The 20059-nt window shown below is 43.4% G+C and overlaps 1 protein-coding gene across 1 annotated transcript; it reads right to left on the minus strand.

Annotated features, from left to right (window-relative positions):
* Positions 1 to 358: 358 nt before the first annotated feature.
* LOC134796702 (ATP-binding cassette sub-family B member 10, mitochondrial) lies at positions 359 to 18713 on the minus strand. Its single transcript, XM_063768876.1, has 10 exons — positions 18297 to 18713; positions 17748 to 17954; positions 17221 to 17423; positions 16296 to 16430; positions 15779 to 15925; positions 13952 to 14183; positions 12759 to 13036; positions 12380 to 12481; positions 11365 to 11523; positions 359 to 958 (listed from the first exon to the last, which is right to left on the minus strand). Exons 1-10 carry the CDS (start codon positions 18658 to 18660, stop codon positions 632 to 634), a joined length of 2154 nt encoding a protein of 717 aa, XP_063624946.1. The 5' UTR covers positions 18661 to 18713; the 3' UTR covers positions 359 to 631.
* Positions 18714 to 20059: the final 1346 nt, after the last annotated feature.

Consider the following 20059-nt stretch of genomic DNA (forward strand, 5'->3'; position numbering starts at 1 on the left):
GAAATTATATTCCTTGACTGTACAATCGCCCACACTGTTAACTGTACATCGGTGGACCTTATGCCTTTTGTAATAAGGTCCACTGATGTATAGTCAGGAGTGTTGCTGTGTGTACCATTACCTACATCAACAAGTCTTCTTTTTTTATCTTAGAAAGAGAAATTCCATCTAAATTTAACACTTGACGTAAGTTTTCTTATCTTAGACAACAATATTTTCGTTGGCAAAAACGTCAAGTTGAATGATATTTTTTTTTTCAGATATGATTAGAGCAAGTGATTAGGCAAATATTGTTTTAAGAAACGATTGCTTCATGAAATGAGCAAGATAGTTTCAAAACTTGAATATTATTTATTGCAGCTTCAGCTGTTTGTTTTTAATAGTGCCTACTAACACAATTTATTCTTATAACAAAACAATCAATTTTACTACATAGTGTGTGTTTCGAAAATATCGAACACAACACTCAAATGCGATCGCATTTATCTAAATCAAACACTTCTCAAATTATGATAAAATTTCATTAAAACATTGACGTAAACTCGCCAACATTTAAAAACTGTCTAAAACTAAATTGGAATAAAAAACAATCTGGTATATCACATTCAATTTCGTCATTTAAATATAAAAGTTATAAGATATTGCCTGCATTAATATTTGTGACTGTACCATTAACATTTGTCGATTCTTGTGGCTTTTTCGATAACCGCTGATGCGTGATGATTTCTCTGAAAACGCCGTCCTGTTTAGCCATGAGTTCTGCATAAGGCCCCTTTTCGGCAATCACCCCGCCGTCGAGAACCGCTACTTCGTCGGCGGACTGTATTGTGCTCAATCTGTGCGCTATCGTGAGCATGGTACGATCTTTGCTTATGTTTTTCAGTGCCTTATCGACTAGGTATTCGGAAAACGTATCTAACGCTGAGGTAGCTTCGTCTAGGATGAGGATTTTTGGGTTCTGGAACAAGAAATTTACTTTTATTGTAAATGTCAGTAGGTTTTTTTAACTATCTACGAGACTACTAGAGTATTTTCTAGACTACTAGAAAATGTAGAGACACGTTAAGAATGTGTACAAAGATATTAGGTATTCGATATCCCAGTGATATTGACATGTATGGTTGCGTTTTCTTCCTATTTTTTTTAAGATATCTGGGTATAATAAAATTCATGGTAACGTAACCCTAAAGTGATGCATGGTGCGTTATCAGTGACATGTTAAGCGGGTTGTAAATTACGCTATTAACGCGATAGGACGAAGTCCAGCATGTCTCACCACCCGGTGATAATGTTATCAATTATTTGGGAGGAGGACTTTGAACTTGCCTAGCTGCGTAGTGTTTATCTTTAACGTCAACGTTCACCCAAATCTTCAAGTTGACAGAGATGTTTATGAAAAAGGACCAGATACAAAATAAATTATATTAAAATCTTAGCATTTTCAGCTCTGTATTTAAATTGAATTACCTACAATCTTAAAATGTACATATATGTTTTGGGCCTATAGAAAAGAAAAGTAGAAAATACCGCTAATTAAATTTGCAAAACCGTTCAATAGGGTATTTTTCTACTAGTCAAATCAGTTACTTTTTTAGAACTGTCAAAACGATTTGCTAATATGGAATTTATATGAAACATTACATCGTGCCGTCACGGTCAACTCACCTACTTTTTATATTTCTATCCGATTTATTAAATAGAACTTGTGTTTAAAAATAACTCCTATCTGTATTTTTCTAATAATTATCTGGTGCTTTATTTCATGCATGGTGTAAAATAATTTATTTTAAATACAGTATAATACCCTATTGCATTAAGCGATGTCATAAGATGCCCTTTTGACCCTTTTCACAGATGATCATTGTATTACTAGTTATTCCACGTTTTTACTTAATAAAAGCCATTTTAAGTATACCTTCGGTGAAAAGTTTAATTAGGGTAGACCGAGGCGAATCGGATCATTTTTTGTTTGACGGTCAATAAATATTTTTTTAAGGTGGATACTGTTTTTATTAATATTCAGTTGGATAAATTGTTTATTAATGAACGGAATCCAAGGTTCAGACATAAAATAAAATTTAAATATGATTTATGAAAAATAAAATACAAAACCTCGTAAAAAATCCGATTCGCCCCATTTTAACGGGTAAAACGGATCAAAAAAACTCTGTCATAAAATCTTAATTAATGGTTAACAATGTTAATGATATGATTAAGAATCACAAAGGTCAAATAATTGAGATCAACTATCATTGGTATCTTTAATGTTGCATTTGACCATTATTTTTATTCCTCCTTTCCAGTTAATTTTTTTATCACGCCACCTACAGAAAGTGCAACATAATATCACTCCTATATGCCACTATATATATTAACAATAAATCCAAAACATGCTAATGGCCATTTACCAACACAATCGAATAACTTAAATGAAAATAAACAAAAACTGTAAACTTTTGCAAACCAAAACATGAAAAATCACACATATCCGATTCACCCCATATGAGAAAATTAGTTGTTGGTAACAAAAGACTCTACGTAGGGACAGCGGTCTCGTTAAAACCTTATTAGCAGCTGTAGTCATATTTTCTCCCGACCATTCCCCTTGATACCTCTTCTTTTTATACGTACGCATACGCACCATCTAAAACATGTGAACATAAAATAGGCCAAAAAAACGTCCAAAAACCTTGTTTTCTAATGTGATCCGAATCGCCCCCAATCAGATGATCCGAATAACCCCATATCATATGTTTGAATTATTTTCGTGTAACGGAAATATACCTTTAAATACAATAAAAACAAAATCAAATCGGGAAACACTATGCGCCATTAACAATAAGTAACAACAATTACAAACCTTTAGCCTTTTGCGTTTACTTTTATCACGAACTGTATTTGCATATTTTTTACGTCGGCGGTAAAATCACAATACACCTGTACGAGCGACTCATCGGGAAGTGTCACCGTGACCGACGCATGAGTCTTTTACAATGACAGTAACTGTGGCGACATGCGTTAGGAACAGAGCAAACGCGGGACGTGATCTTTCAAATTTTACAGAAATGCTTATTTTGATCCGATTTCCCCAGTGATCCGATTTACCTCGGTCTACCCTATATTTAAACACAATTATATAACAAACTTAATACAAGTACCTTGGGGTGAAGTGGTGTGTTGACCTCCCCGAGCGGGAGACAGGGGGAAGTTTGGGTGGGCTCCGGCCTGCCCAAAGGTCCGTCTGTCACCCCCGGTCCATCCTGGGCAACGTCACTAGCGACTGGCATTCGTGCCTCTTTCTAGTGGCGGCTAACATCCACACTGGTGTTGTCAGTAGGTGTAGGTTACTACTGACGACCTATACATAACCTACCTGTGCTAGGACCTGCACAGTAGAGCGCCGTACGCAAGGATGACGGGATCCTGGGGATTGAGCCATTGCCAACCCGCGTGGTAACACGTCTGCTTCGGCCCTAATTTCGGGCAAAACGGTAGCCCGGGCTACTAGCCACAGTCCGGGAAATGGTCAAGTGAGGAACCGTAGGTGGGCTCACGGCGAGAAGTGAGAGGGCCGCAGAGGCAGTTTCGGCTGCTGATGCGGTGGTGAAAGGCCATGCTGAGGAAGTGCGTTTAGGTGAATCGGGCGGAGGGCGTCTGACCTGGACGACCCTACGTCCCACCTTCACACATTTCCGATGTCGCGCAACTAGCCAACTTCTCACTTCTATACCCGAGTCGGTGTCCTAACGACTGAAAGCACCTTTTATATGTGTGTGTAAGCGTTCCCAAGGTGTGGGCCCTTGTAGGGTGGGAGCCGATGAGGATGAAGTTAATCGTTACGAACTATGGATACCAGGTCTAACGAAAAACCCCAAGCTGATCCAGCAGCGTCCATCGCTAATGGTGAAGCCACACAGGCGAGACAAGCTGTTCCAGTGACAGTGCGTCAGACCGAAACCCCGGCCCGTCCGCAACCCAGTTCATCTGGGGAGCAGACCGGCCCAAACCCCTTCCAGGACTGGCAGGTAGTGGACCGAAGGTCCAAGAAGCGACCCCCTGCTGGGAAGCCTCACCCTGCCAGACCTGTGAATTCTTCTTCCTCTAACCCACCCCCCCCTGTTAAATGTCAAGGTGGGGTGGCTAAGAAGAAGAAGAAAAACAAGAACCAGAGGCGTGCAGCTCGTCTAGCGCGAGAGCAGCAACTGGACAACACACCAACACCGACACACTCTGCAACCGGTGTGGGTGTGCAGGCTTCCCAGAAGCCGGCACCCAAACCGGCGCCGAACAAGCAGGTTGCTGCTGCCAGGCCTCCGCCGAAGGGAAAAGGTTCCACCCTACCCCCTAAGGCTGGAACGTCGGGCGACAGCCCTACGGGTTCGGCCGCAGATCCCTCCAAACGACGACCTCGTAAGCTCGCACGAGCCGCTGCTAAAAGGATGCGAGATGAGTCCTTCTCCCCGCAAGGAGACAACAAAAAGCAGCGACTAGTGAGCCCAAGCCAACCGTTGTCGTACGCACAAGCAGCGGCATCTGACCTGACGATCGTCATTACTGACGCGAAGTCGGGGAAGATCACCGCTGACCACTCCAACGCCATCCTCCGCGGGTTGCACCAAGCAATCGTGGAGGAGGCGAGGAGAAACCTCGTAGGAGCCAGGCCACCCAAATTCAAGGGCAAGCCCATCTTCGCTGAGGGGCAGCTGAGGGTCTTCGCAGAAGACGAATACTCGGCCGCCTGGTCTCAGCGATGTGTCCAGGCCCTAACCCTGCCAGACATCTCCCTTAAGGCAGTTCGCCAGTCGGAGATGGCAAGGAGAATTAAGTGCGGGCTCCTAATACCCAACATTAATAACTCGTCCTGGGAAGACGTCCGTCAGGCAGCTGACGGACTAAGGTACCAGAACGAATGGGCCAAGGTCGGGTCTTGGTCCATTATACAAATACTACGGCAAGACCAGGGGTGGTTTGTCGAGTTCACAATCCCCGAAGACCTCGTCCCCGCCTTCATGGAGAGGGGGAGATCCCTGAACTGTGGGGTGGGCAATGTCTACCTCAGGTTCAGGGGTCCCGGAGGCAAATACCTGGACCAGCCTCCCACCCTGCAAGGTTCCACCCTAAGGGTAACGGGAGTACAGGTCCCCAACGAACAGGCCGCGGGCACCTCCGAGCAGAGCAAGTCTGTCTCCGGGGAGAAAGTTGCCCCCCTGCCTCTACCCAAGCCGACGATACCCGAACTCTCGGAGGATGAGCTCCTTGGCACTGGTGAGGGACCAGCCGGGTCATCATCCGAGGGTGAGGACTTGTCGGCTTGGATAGTGTCGGGGTTGGCCGACATGTTCAAGGAGGGAGGGGAGATGCAAGATGCCGCCCCCACCACCGACAACATGGACACCAACTAGTGTCATCCAAGCAAACCTCCAGCACAGCGTGGCCGCTACGGCCCAACTCAGACGCTGCCTGGTAGGTTTGCCAACAGCCGTTGCCCTCCTACAAGAACCATGGGCGGGCAATGGATACATACGCGGGCTGTCCGACACGAAAGGTAAGCTCTACTACTCCACGGTACATGCCGTCCCTAGGGCATGTATCCTAACTACTAACAATATTATTGCACAACCGCTCACTGAATTCTGTTCCAGAGACCTGTGTGCGATTAAACTACAAGTTCCACTGCCAACAGGCTGTCGCGACCTAGTCCTCGCCTCGGCGTACATGCCCGGAGAGGACGAGCCACCGCCTGCCGAACTACAACGACTGGTCAGCCACTGCGAGAGATCAGGCCTCGCAATAATCATCGGGGCCGACTCCAACGCACACCACCCACTGTGGGGAATGGAGACCAGCAACAACAGAGGTAAGACACTTGTTGAATATCTTGTGACTACTAATCTAAACATTCTAAATATAGGCGCTGAACCAACATTTGTAAACAAACGATGCAGGACGATTATCGACCTGACTCTGGCTTCGGAGGAGGTCAGTGAACTAATTATGGGATGGCAAGTCTCCCAGGAGGCCTCCTGCTCAGACCATAGATGGATTCGCTTCAATCTACTAGCATCTAGAGACACACCAACCGCCCGGAGGAATCCCAGGAAAACGGACCGAGCCACTTTTAGGAAGGTCCTAGGGGAAAGCCTTGACCGGCTTCCACCGAGGGATGACCTTCGGGAACCGGCTCAGATAGAACAGCAGGTAAATATCTTAACTGATACCCTCGTAGACAGCTACCACAAGGCGTGCCCCTTAAAACCACCGGCAAAGACTGCCATAAAGGGTCACCAGTGGTGGGGCCCAGAACTGGAGAGACTCCGGGGGAAAACCAGAAGACTCTTCAACAGGGCCATGAACACAACGGCTGAGGTGGACTGGGATAACTACTACGAAGCCAAGGCCAGGTACAAAAAGAGATTGCGGTACTGGAGATCCCTGTCATGGAGGAACTTCTGCAGCAGCATTGAAACACTTGACCACGCCAACCGGGTAAGGAAAACCTTAGCGCACAAGCCCACATCACAATTGGGCTCACTGCGTAAACCCGATGGCACATACACATCTCGCCCTGCAGAGACCCAACGCCTTCTCCTGGTAACTCACTTTCCAGGATGCGTAAGTCTCGCCGATGCAGATCAGCAGGACGAGGAATACAGTACAACGGACAACAACTGGCAAATGGCGCACAGAGTCGTCACCGCTGAGAAACTCAGGTGGGCCATAGACAGCTTCCATCCCTTCAAGGCGGCTGGTCCGGATGGGATCTTCCCCGCTCTCCTACAGTGGGGTCTAGGACTCATCCAGGAAACCCTGACCGACATCATGGCAGCCTGCCTAGCCTGGGGGTACGTGCCCAGGAGATGGAGAGATGTAAATGTGGTATTCATACCTAAACCAGGTAAGAACGACTACACAGCTGCCAAATCCTTTAGGCCCATCAGTCTCACATCATTCCTGCTGAAGACCTTGGAAAAACTGTGCGACAGGGACCTGAGGGACCGAGCGCTAAAGAACATACCGATGCACAACAACCAGCACGCGTACAGCTCAGGTAAATCTACGGAGTCGGCTCTACACATGGTTGTAAGCCGCATTGAGAGGGCCATCCACGGCAAAGAAATGTGCCTCGGCACTTTCATTGACATAGAGGGCGCTTTTGACAAGACTCACTTTTCCAGTATAGGGAACGCCTTGGAAAGCCACGGCGCTGAACCCGGACTAGTAAAGTGGATCATGAACATGCTAAATCAAAGGACAATAAGGTATGTAGGTGAACCGCAGGCCGTAGCGGCGGTGCGAGGATGCCCTCAAGGGGGAGTTCTGTCACCTCTGTTGTGGAACCTAGTAGTCAACAACCTCATAACCAAACTGAACGAGGAACACTTCTACACAATAGGCTACGCTGATGATCTGGCAATATTAATATCGGGTAAATTTGCCAGTACAGTATGCGACCTCACCCAGGCAGCTCTTCGGATCGTAGAACGCTGGTGTAGAGATTTTGACCTATCAGTTAACCCCACCAAAACAGAAATGGTAATGTTCACCAATAAAAGGGCACTTGGCAACTTTACCAGACCAACACTTTTCCAGACTGAGCTACAGCTGACCGATGAAGTTAAGTACTTAGGGCTAACGCTCGACAGTAAACTCAACTGGAACAATCACATCAACAAACGCATAGACAAGGCGGGAGTAGTCTTCTGGCAGTGCAGAAGGATGATTGGTAGGAGGTGGGGACTCAACCCGAAAATTACCCTTTGGCTCTATAAGACTATAATCCGCCCCCTACTCTGTTACGGTGCTCTGGTTTGGTGGCCAAGAACAAACCTAGGCAACGTACGAGACAAGCTACAAAGACTCCAGAGGCTCGCATGCTCGGCCACCACTGGCTGCACGAGGTCCACTCCGACTGCAGCCATGGAGGTCATGCTAAACCTTTCACCGCTGCACCTACACATACAACAAGAGGCCAGTCTCTCAGCGGTAAGGTTACGAACCCTCAATATATGGTCTAACACCACAGGAGCTCTTCACACAGCATGCCTGGAAAAAGTATACAGCGAATTTCCAGTGCTCATGGCGGGCACGGATCGAATTCACAAACAAGCCATCTTTGACAAAAGGTACAAAATACAATTATTTGAGGACGACAACTACGAAGGACTCAATCCCCGGGAGCTGAGAATCTTCACTGATGGGTCCAAAACAGACAGCGGATCAGGCTCTGGAACCTTTTCAGAAGACCTGAACATGTCAATCACCACTCCGCTAGGAGCCCATAACTCGGTATTCCAGGCTGAGTGCATGGGCATCATTAACGCGGCGGCTGCCATCACTGCAAGGAAGGTAGTAGGATCCTCCATCCGCATACTCTCCGACAGTAGAGCAGTCTTAATGGCCCTAAAAAGCCATATAGTCACATCCAAACTTATACACGAATGCCACGAACGACTAATGGAGGTATGTCAGAACAATAAGATCACCTTACAATGGATCAAAGGACACAGTGGATCCCGAGGTAACGACGCCGCGGACGAGCTCGCCAGACAAGGATCGGGTGCGGGGGCGATTGGCCCGGAACCGATCCTCCCGATACCGTTTAGTAAGGTACGCTCAATGCTGCTGGCACGTACAGGGAAACTACACACAGAACACTGGCTAAACCAAACTGGATGCAGACAGGCCAAGCAAGCCATGCCGAGCATGAACGGTAAGCTCACAAGGGCGCTCCTTCAACTAGGAAAGGTTCGACTGAGTATGGTAACCAGTGTCATAACAGGTCATGGACTTTTTAACAAACATCTTTTTATAACAGGTGTCACAGACAGTCCCCTATGCCGTGGATGCATGGAGGAAGAAGAAACAGCCTCTCACGTGGTGTTGGAATGCAGCGGATTGGCCCCATACAGGGCAAAACATCTCGGATCCCCGAGTGACCTCCCCGAGGTCCTACTCAACATCAAAGGTCTGATAGGATTCCTCGAGGAGCTGGGCTGGCAAGACTAGTCCACCCCCTATCACGCAAAATAGGCGCAAGACGTCGAGTTGCGGAAAATCGCCCGAACTACAATACAATACAATACAAGTACCTTATAAAATAAACTAACTAAAACTAAACATAACAAAAAAATAAAAATCCCTAAAACCTACCTTCTAAGCCTAGGCCCCTCGGCAAGGTGCCCATCGCGCAGGCAGCATTCCCGCGCTGTATAGCGATGGCAATCCTTTGCGCGAGAAAGCTGCCCGCGCGAGAGTCCCCTGTTGCCTCCCTTAACCGCTTACCAAGCTCCTTAAGGAGCCCACGCGCTCCTCTACCCCACGGTCCGAGTGTCTCGACGCCAAAAGCTACGAACTCGTAGTTGGCGCCGAGACAGCTGTATTTATGGGCCTTAGCTCGCTCTCGGGCGTCCGCCGCTGCCCCGGCATTTCTGCTGGTTGCTTGGATGTAGGACGCTGCCAACGTGTCGGCGCAGGTAGCGTCCCACACCAGCGCGCGGCCTATTCTCCATGGGATTAACGACATCCCGTCCGGGCGCTTGCCATCGTCCCGCGCGATCCGGGGCTCCAGAGCTGCGGGGACGCCGGCACTGACAAGAGCCCTTCTAAGGATGTCGTTGAGGGCAGCGTGGCGAGACAGGCGGCCGGCGCCCGAGGAGCAGGAAAGGCCGTGGTGGCCAAGCCGGTCCACTTGGGCCCCACAAGAAGCACCTGTGTGCCAACGGCTATGCGCAAGGTACCAGGGTCAATTAAAGTACCCGCGTTGGGCGAGGGATAGGCGTGAAGCCAGTGACCCGATTCTGGTTTTGACACGGCTAAGAGCCTCGCGAGGTCTTTGCCTGAAGATGTTGCCACGAGAGAGTTCAGGGTGGCAACGTAGGCTATTGTGTCCCATGCTCTTTGTTGTGTGGGTTTGGATGGCAAGCTTGGGCTCGGTCCAGCCAGCCAAGCATTCGTGGCCTCATCCAAACACGCGATATACATATACCTTATTTAGTATACCTTATCTTATACAATTCAACATTTTCAACAAGCCCATGTTTAATCATAAAATGTTACTATCTTAACTTTGTTTGCTTTTATTTGTTTGTACTTAGTTCGTAACCAATTAACTTAGGGCAATGGCGTCAACATCAGGTTTCGGGGTCCTCATATTTGTGGGTGTGGCAAAGCGTCACAGTATTTGTATTGTAATTATAACTTTCCTAATTAGTGCTATTGTATTGTTTGCTAATCACTGCACCTTATAAAACAAAGTCCCCCGCCCCGTTTGTCTATTTGTATGTTCGCGATAAACTCAAAAACTACTGAATTTAGTAAATTTTCATGCGGTAATTTCATCTATCAATAGAGTGATTCTTGCTTGAGGAAGGTTTAGGTGTATAATTTGTTAACCCGTGCGAAGCCGGGGCGGGTCGCTAGTAAATAATAAATAAAAATATTTACAGAACGATTTGGTTTTGTAAATATTTACTTTAAAACCATATCGGTGTCAATGCCGCCAATGTCATACATAGGTCTCTCAATGTCGTGCACAATTCACCTTATGACGCGTGTAATATTTAATATTCAAAACAACTAACAATGGGGTAAAAGATTGATAGTTTAAAAAGCGCCACCGTCACCGCCAGTGATATGAAGAAGTTGATTGATTCACTCTAATATCTACTGTAGGTAATTGTTATCACTATTATGTTGTCTATTTTTGTGCCCGATTGCTCCGCCCCTGTGTGTAAACTCGATGTGCGAGATCAAATGGTCTTACTCCTGTCTTCTCTATTCTGCTGCCTCACTGTGTTACCTATTCTCTAACTCACTGTTTAATCTCTGACGATGGCACGTGCTATGGCAACGCGTTGCTTCTGTCCGCCGCTAAGCTGTCCACCGCGCACCTACGCCGCGCGACCAGTCGTCTCCACCACGATCTAACTCGTATAAATGTGCTGTTCGGTCCCAAATGCTCTCAATACTGTGTTGTCTATTCTTCTGCCCCTGTGTAAGTATTACCTTGACGATGGCACGTGCTATGGCGACGCGTTGCTTCTGTCCGCCGCTGAGCTGTCCACCGCGCACCTACGCCGCGCGACCAGCCGTCTCCACCACGATCTAACTCGTATAAATGTGCTGTTCGGTCCCAAATGCTCTCACTACTGTGTTGTCTATTCTTCTGTCCCTGTGTAAGTGTTACCTTAACGATGGCACATGCTATGGCGACGCGTTGCTTCTGCCCGCCGCTCAGCTGCCCGCCGCGCGCACCTACGCTGCGCGACCAGCAGTCTCCGCCACGTGGTAACTCGTATTAATGTGCTGTTCGGTCCCATATGCTCTCGCTACTGTGTTGTCTATTTTTCTGCATGTAAGTGTTACCTTGACGATGGCACGTGCGATGGCGACGCGTTGCTTCTGCCCACCGCTGAGCTGCCCACCGCGCGCACCCACACTGCGCGACCATCCGTTGCCCGCGCCGCCGCGAACTAGCTCGTGTAAATGTGCTGTCCGCGCTGCTGCTAGCCACGCTGGGATTTTCTATAACAATAGGAATACAATAAGTACAATAGGTATAGATAGACGTTTTTTAGAAATTTTATATTAAAGGTAAAAATGGAAAAATTATGCTTTATTTAATATAAAATTTGGAATATCGCTCGCAGACGTATCTGCATGTTTAAAAAATAGACTTTTATAGGTTCTGTTTCTATAAGGAAATCAAAGTTTGTCTCAATGCGAATTAGCCTACCCTAAACCAGGCGTGGCTCACTCCGCGATTACGTCGCGTCGCTACACGTACATGCGGCCCACACCAATTTGGGTGTCTAGCTATAGTAGTTGCCGCGCACCGCTACGAAACGGACGCCTGCTCGCGTTTGCGCCACCTGGCGGTCATATGTGTCGTAATAGACGCGTTTTGTTTGAGAGTGAACTTTCTGGACCTAGTACTATTATTTATTCTGTGCCGAAACACTATGTCGACTCTACTATACATATTATATTCAAAATATTAAAAAACTCATCCGCGCGTGAGATTATAGTGGATACATACTTCTAACAGACTCTTTTAAGGCTTATGAATTTACCTCCATTGCCGACTACTGGGCTGCAACTTAGGGCTGATTTAGACGGCGCGCGAACTCGCATGCGATTTTAGTTCCATTGCGGACTGTTGGTTACGTCCAATTCAACCGACCGATCAAAAACCGCAATGTAACTAAAATCGAATGCGAGTTCGCGCGCCGTCTAAATCAGCCCTTATTCAACCGATCGATCAAACACCCCATTCAATTCAATTTAATTCAATTCAATTCTTTATTTATAAAAAAAAAATTGTAAAGACACTCGCGTGTGAATTCCCGCACCTTATAAATGAGTCTTCAAATCGACTTACCTTATCTTTATCTGTTGCATTTAGTTCTTCAGAGTCTTCTAATTCATCTAAAGATCCGTATAAAATATTTTCCTTTATTGATCCACTAAACAACACGGGTTCCTAAAACAAAGTCTTACATTAACAAAATATGAAAAAAAATATATATATAAAATATGAAAAAATATACATGGAAATGGTTAAAATGACCAAGCTTGAACTATCGACATTTTATTTTAAAATATAAAGAAAGCATTATAACAAATAAAAACATGATATACATTTGAGCGAAATCAACCCTTCGGTATTTGTATCTTATACCGATAACATACGACTTTATACCGACATCATATGGTGTCACTGAGCTCTATCAAAGTTTTCATTAATTAAAAATGTTTACCTGACTAACGTAACCAATATGACTCCTCAACCAAACAGGATCCAACTCCCTAATATCCACTCCATCCAGTAATATCCTGCCTTCCACAGGGTCATATAGCCTCAATATGAGTGATGCTACAGTGCTTTTCCCGCACCCTGACCGACCGACTAGGGCTAAAGACCGTCCTGGGTGCAAATGTAGGTTTAGGCCTTTAAGTAGCGGGGCCCCTTGGTAGTCGAAGCTTACGTTCTCTAGGATTATCTCGCCTTTTGGACGCTCTTTGGGCCTTAGGCCACCTGTAACAATAATGTTTGGTGAAATTACATTAAGGTCAATATGGCTAATTCCGTCATAGGGGCTATTCCGTCCACTACATTGACGTATTATATCTATGGACTGGCCTTACGGGCACTAAAAATGGTACTAGTTCAGCGGTGTTACTCACGAATTCCAGCCAATCGTGCAGTCTAATACAATTAGTTGCGACCAATAGCGCGCGTGATGCGAACTCATCGACCAATCGCGCGCGTGATGCGAACTCGTCAACCAATCGTGTTGTAGCGGTGTCACACCTCTGTACTGGCCCCTGTCATGCCTCATTATTATTGCCCGTAAAACCAGTCCCTAGTCCTATATCTATGTCAATGGTTCACTAGCGTTTATCTCGAACAACAAACAACATTGACAATTTCGTCCACAAAGCAGCGATTGCTTTTAGTTTCAGCAATCAAAAGCAAATGGATTTTTTCCTACAATTTAAAATCAAAGAAATATACGCTCGTGGACGGAATAGCCCCTATGACGGAATTAGTCACATTGACCCGTTCGATAAATTATGTTGTAAAATGTGATATAGTTGTTCACGCCATTAAAAAAGGGGAAAATTAAATTGAAAAAAAAAACATTAAAGTAAAGGGAGGGAGTACCTACAAAATAAACAGCTACAGATTTGAGTAGACACACATTTTTTTTTAAATTACCACCACTTTTATAAACAAGATATCTGGCGATATTTTAAATGTAAGCAATCAACAATATAGCGTCATCCAAACAGGCCCTTCTTTATTGAGGTGTTATCACATAAATGGAGGATGCACCCAATAAACTTTTCTCTTTTTTTTACATAAATATTTCACTGCTTTGCTTGGCCTCACTTTTTGCTTTCACATAATTTATTAAAATATGTAACCTAAATATAGAACCTTCCTTACCTGTGGTAGGTATGGCCGGCTCCCTGTCAATAATATCCCACAGTCTAGTAGCGGCTCCCATCCCCTTATTTAGCTCCGTGTAGAAACTGCTCAGCCCTCCTATACTGATGCCGACATACGCCGCATACAGAAGGAAGGAAGTTAGGTTGCCGACCGTCAACTGTTCCGTGGCAACCATACCGCCTCCGTAGTATAAGACTAGGATGATTATCACGTTGCCAGAAAGACCAGTCTGTAAAAAAATGAAATTGAAGTTTATTGCGTAGGTACGGTCGGTGCCCCAACTCAAGTACCCACGTTGCCATACTAATGTAATGATACACGGCGGTGGCTAAAAAATAACTGTATTCCCGTTGTCAGGGAGGTTTTGGGATTATACTGAGCAAATTTTACTATGGAACCAACCCCGAAATCGCGAAAAAAAAATTATCCTCCCATAGAAAATGGACCAGCCAAAATGTATGAAACAGCCAAATTCTTTTTTCGCGATTTCGGGTTGGTCCCATTGTAAGTTGCTCAGTGTAATCCCAAAACCTCCCTGGCAACAGGAATGCAGTTATTTTTTAGCAACGCTGTATAGAAAAGTGAATACCTATGTTAGGGAACAGACTGTACCTAATAAAAAATACGGTTGGTAACTACAGGTCTACTCGTAAAGCTACCAAAAGCAAAATAGTAGTTGTAAAAAGTTAATGTATCACTATTGATACGGTCTACGCTACGCTGCCAGGTATAAAGATAAAGATTAGTACATTGTAGGAGAGGACGGAAAACCGCTAAAAGATGGACGAGTGCGTTTGAGGGCCGACACGTTAGTGGAGGCCCTCAAATAATACGAGTCCATCTTTAGCGTTTCCGGCCGAGGCATTACATAGTGCTTTTCACGACTACTGCGAGGAAATAAGAAAACATTTGCATAACTATAAGTACTAGCCCGCGATTTCTCTGGTAGCAAATTACTAGCCACTGCCTGTGCTGTCTCTTGAATTTCGGTAGGCGTCAGCGTAAGAATATCATTTTCTTCACTAGAAGAACTCATTTTATAGCGATTGTAGATACGTGTTTCTTGTATTTTTAGTCAAACACAATTTACACCAACCAATTCAGTAAGTATTTTCAGATCCCGCCTTTTTTACTTTTTTTATCACTTTTAAGAGGCGTTTTTCTGTTATTTGCATCAAACAAGACTCTAAACTTAGAAGCGTTTTTGCTAAAAAAAAACACAAACAACTACAAAAGTAAAAAACGCCTTAAACGTGAAGTGAATGGATAATTGTTAAAAAAAATTAACTGAATGGTTTTGACATTTCTTTTTTTTTAAACAAGAAATTGGTCCTATAAATAACCTAATTTTATTTGTGAAGGAAAAAGTTACGCCAAGTTTTATTGATTTTTATGTTTTAAATGATACTCATTGCTGTAGCGAACCGTCACCAATGACAGATGATGATAACAATGAAACATTGTAGTAGTGGTGGTTCAGGTGCTACAGCTATTGCCTACTTTCCAGCTTGGTTTTAGACCATCTATTGCCACATTTCCGAACAGTGGCGTGAAAAGTTTATTATTCAAGCAGGCATATAACAATGCGCTTATGAACGTCTAATAAAGCCACACCGGCTCCATTATATTATAAAAACTCCAGAGGGAGAATTTTTTTCATTTAATTTTATTCTCATAAATTTCCCAATAGTAGTGGAGGCTAGTAACTTTTTACCAAAAACAAGCGAGTAAGTATTTGCATAAATTAGTCACCAGCCCCTAAAAGATACCGATGGGGAACTACATTTTATATTGGACTTTATTGCCTAGGTAATAAGAACTCACCAGTCCATAAAAACTACCGACGGCGAGCGACTCCTTGTACGCTAGCTGTAGAAGCTTCTCTATCCTCTTCGCGTATGACTCGCCTTCTGCCTGCTCTTTGCTGAACGCTTTCACTGTTTTTATGTTAGATATCTTCTCTTCGGCGAGCTGTAATAGTCGTAATAGATTAAGATGTGATAAATTTGGATGACAGAAATTGAATGTTGTCATGTTTTTTTGTCAGAATATACGTATAATTACTCTCACCCTCATACAAAGATCACCACACAGAAAATTAATGTGAAATCGACGAACACGGACTAGAAACTAATAATAAAGAACACTCATTGCTACTAAACTAAACTAGCTAAAACTGGGGCCCCTTTCTCGAACGGTATTAGACTAATACTATCTATTAGTCCACGAACTGACAAATCGTATAGCTTACCATGGCAACACACTCATTATTAGACTAATATCGTTCTGCTTTAAACATGCCATCAAGTGCACACATGTACAATTGTTCACACGTACTTACCTCACTAGTCTCAGCTAAACTGTCCTGCAGTTGCCTCGTGATATTCCTCACGAAGCGGCCGTATATGACGGCCAGCACCGACACGGGCGGAACCACGCAGAGACCAACCATCGCCAGTGAAGGTGACATATAGATCTGTGGAACACACTTAGATTACTAATCCGACTATGCTGCAAATTTCATGCGCGGCGGGAAATGCGCGAGGAGATGGACCGTACAAGTCGTACAACTGTGTTCGCACGCCTTTCGACCCTTTCTGATTGGCATGAATGTAATAAACAGGCAACCAGTAAAAGCAATATTCAATTTGGAGTTACATTTTTACTTATGGGTCACATGAAATGATAAACCACAAACTGGAATTTAAATAAAATTCATGCTTCCAACAATGTACTGGGGTATCTGACAGGTACACCATAATACATTTATGAAGGATCCGCTGTCTGTATGCTAGAATAAGGCTTGTACCAATCTTCCTGAAAATTACATAGGTAACAAAGTATTATCAAAAACTTAAATCATGATAAGTATGAACTATGTCAAGATATTTTATTTGTTATGATTAAGATTTCAAAGATAAGATATTTAATAGACAGAGCATCAAAACTATGTCAAGATATGATTGTATCATGTTTTTATCATTAGGTACACACAATAATTGTTCATCTTTCGTATTCCTGTCATTGTACTTAATAGGCGCTAGCTCCATCTATTTACATACTTTAAAATTTAACAGGATTTTTATAATCATTTGATACATTATAATTCATTATTTCATATATAGTTAGGTGACAACCTTATTAAACTCACTAATTACAAAAAAAAATAAACAATAATCAACCTTATTTCGGTACTACTATGGTACCCCATGGCCCTGAACTTCTGGTTTTCATCTGACAATAGTTTAATGTGTGTATGTATTTACCATCATGCCAGTCCCCGCTCCAACCATAAACAATGACCTCAGGCCATCACTGACATTCTGGCTAAGGTTGCGACCCACCAACTGAGTGTCGGCCGACAGTCTGTTCACAAGCTCACCAGTGGATGTTTTACCGAACCATGCAGGTTCCTGCCGCAATATTGCATTGTAAACTTGTTTGCGGAGACCTTGTGTCATTCTTTGGCCTGAAAAAAGGAAGGGATAATATTATAGAGCAACAAGTAGGAGCACACTACAGAGTGTCACTTATGCCACTTGTTTAATATGGTCTGATGATTCTAGTAACATCCTATGACATATTTAAAAAAATTTCATTCTTAAACGAAAACTTTGTCCTTAGGACAGGCTGGCAGTCCTAAAAAATATCAAATAGTAATACCTATTCCTCTTATGTACAGTCAAGGAATTTACTTCCCTACCCATTTTGTGTGTTACAATGTTGTTAGTTAATACTCATTAATTGCTAATGACATTTATGAAATGGTCTTAATAACCTTTATTAGTATTACCTGATATTGACATAAGATACACTCTTCCAAAGTTACATAAGCCTCCTATAAGGAATACTCCACAGAGCATCAAACAGAGTGTGTAGAGTTTCTCTCGTGCTCCTGCCAGGTCGTTTGTACTGCTGTAGATGATGTCCAGGACTTTACCCAGCGAGAATGGGATGGCCATGGTCACACTTGATGATATGATAAGTAATCCAACAGCACCTAGAAACATTTCATTAGTATCATAAATGTATTATTTTAAAGATTTAGCGCCCCGGGCCAGTTAGATTTGGCACCCCCTTAAGTGATAATGTAACTTGTATAAGGAAAAATAAACCTGTTTTGCCACCCCTTGCAGCCTGCCGGCCCGGTCCATGGCCCCCTTGGCCCTAGGGTAAATACGCACTTATTTTAACTCGACTGAATATTTAAAAATACCCGAACTAAATCCCTGATGCAAGTACACTAAGAACACTTATAACAACTTTGTCCAATAGTTTTAAGTATCTAGTAATATTCTCATTACCATCAGTAGTATTAATAGATTATATTTTTAATATTTACCAGTCAGAGTCCATTTTTCCGGAGCTGCTAATCCAAATAATCGCTTCAATTCCGAAGGCTTTAACTTTACATTAATTTTCTTAGACCCGGCAATAGTAGAATTTACTTTCGTTGTTTCAATCGGTTCGTTCTTAGTTTTAACTTCCACTTGGCTCGAATAATACCTCGTTTTCGTATTAAATAAACCATTTCTACTGTGGGAAGCCCTTTCGTAATAATTCCTAAAGTCTGGGGCCTTGTGAGAGAAATATAACCTGTGACCGCAGTGATGACACGAATGCTTGGCAATAGGTAAATCAAACAATACGCGTGTACGCCTACTAGATATTCTAACGTTAAAATTTACAAGCAGTCGTTGTAACATTTTATAATTTTTAAACTTTATTCGAAATGAAAATAAATAATTTCCCCTGTCATATCACTTGTCAAATATTATCTGTCATTGATTGTGTCAATGTCATTCTCCACACATCATCTTGTCTTGTGGTGTGTCAATGTCAAAGTCTAACCAAAGAGTAGATATTTTTATTTTTACAGTCGATACCTACAGTGGCCTATTTTATAAAGCTACAAGTTACAATTTACAAGCGGAAGTCTCTTTCTAACCCTATGTGTTAGAACGAGACTTCCGCTTGTAAATTGTAACTTGTAGCTTTATAAAATAGGCCACAGGTGATCATCGATGACATAATCGTTTAATTATTACAATAAATGAGTCGCTTAACTTCAAACTCGAGTAAATCCATCTGTCAGATTATGCGATGTTGGTATTCAAGAAAAGTTAATAGGGTAGATATTTGCTGAGAGGATCTAATGGATTTCCCGAGTTTGATGTTAAGCGACACAAAAATGTCTATGTGATATTCCGTCCCTACTAATCCCTATTTGAAAGTAAGTCTGTCTGTCTCTTCACGCTTGAACAGCTGAACCGATTGAAGATATCAAAGGGTAATTTTTATCAATCATCATCATATTCATCATTATTCCATGCAGATGAGGTCGCGGGCTGAAACTAGTACCTACTTAATAAATAATGGTAACAGCAGGTTAGGAGGTCCTAAAACTTAAGAGTCTTACTTAGGTAGGTACTTGTATGTTTTTATGATATCTGAGACTTGCTCAACATGTATGGCAGCCGATCGGCTAATTTGGGAATTTCTCCCGTGGATCCAGTAATATATACCGATGTTTCTTCTCCTTTTTCAGCGTGATTGTCTTGAAATTTAGTTAACCGTGCGTTGAGGCGCGAAATTAATCAAATTTTCATTCCCCTTTAAAAGGCCCACGCACTGAATAACCTATCACCAAAGAGAATTTGAAATAGAGACGGATTGTCAAAGTAAATTATGTAGCCACAGTAAATTTACTGCCACCTTTCGACAGAAGATTAAAACTGTTAGAACGCCATTTGACTTTGATCCTTATTCTTTCACTGATATGTGTTAATTTGTTAAATATTGAAATTAACGCCATCTACTCGACAGTAGGCCAAGCCAAAGGTATGGAGCAATCTTTTCGAGCGATGGCGCCATAACCTTTGGTCTACTGTCGAGTAAATGGCGTTCATTTCAATATTTCAGGTTTAAGAATCTTTATTTCTCAAGAAGATATAACAAAACTTCACTTAGGTTATGGCGCCATCGCTCGAAAAGATTGCACCATACCTTTTGGCCTACTGTCGAGTAGATGGCGTTAATTTCAATATTTAACAAATTAACACATATCAGTGAAAGAATAAGGAATAAAGTCAAATGGCGTTCTAA

This window comes from Cydia splendana, chromosome 14 (genome assembly GCF_910591565.1).
Source record: "Cydia splendana chromosome 14, ilCydSple1.2, whole genome shotgun sequence".
In the NCBI taxonomy this organism is placed as follows: Eukaryota; Metazoa; Arthropoda; class Insecta; order Lepidoptera; family Tortricidae; genus Cydia; species Cydia splendana.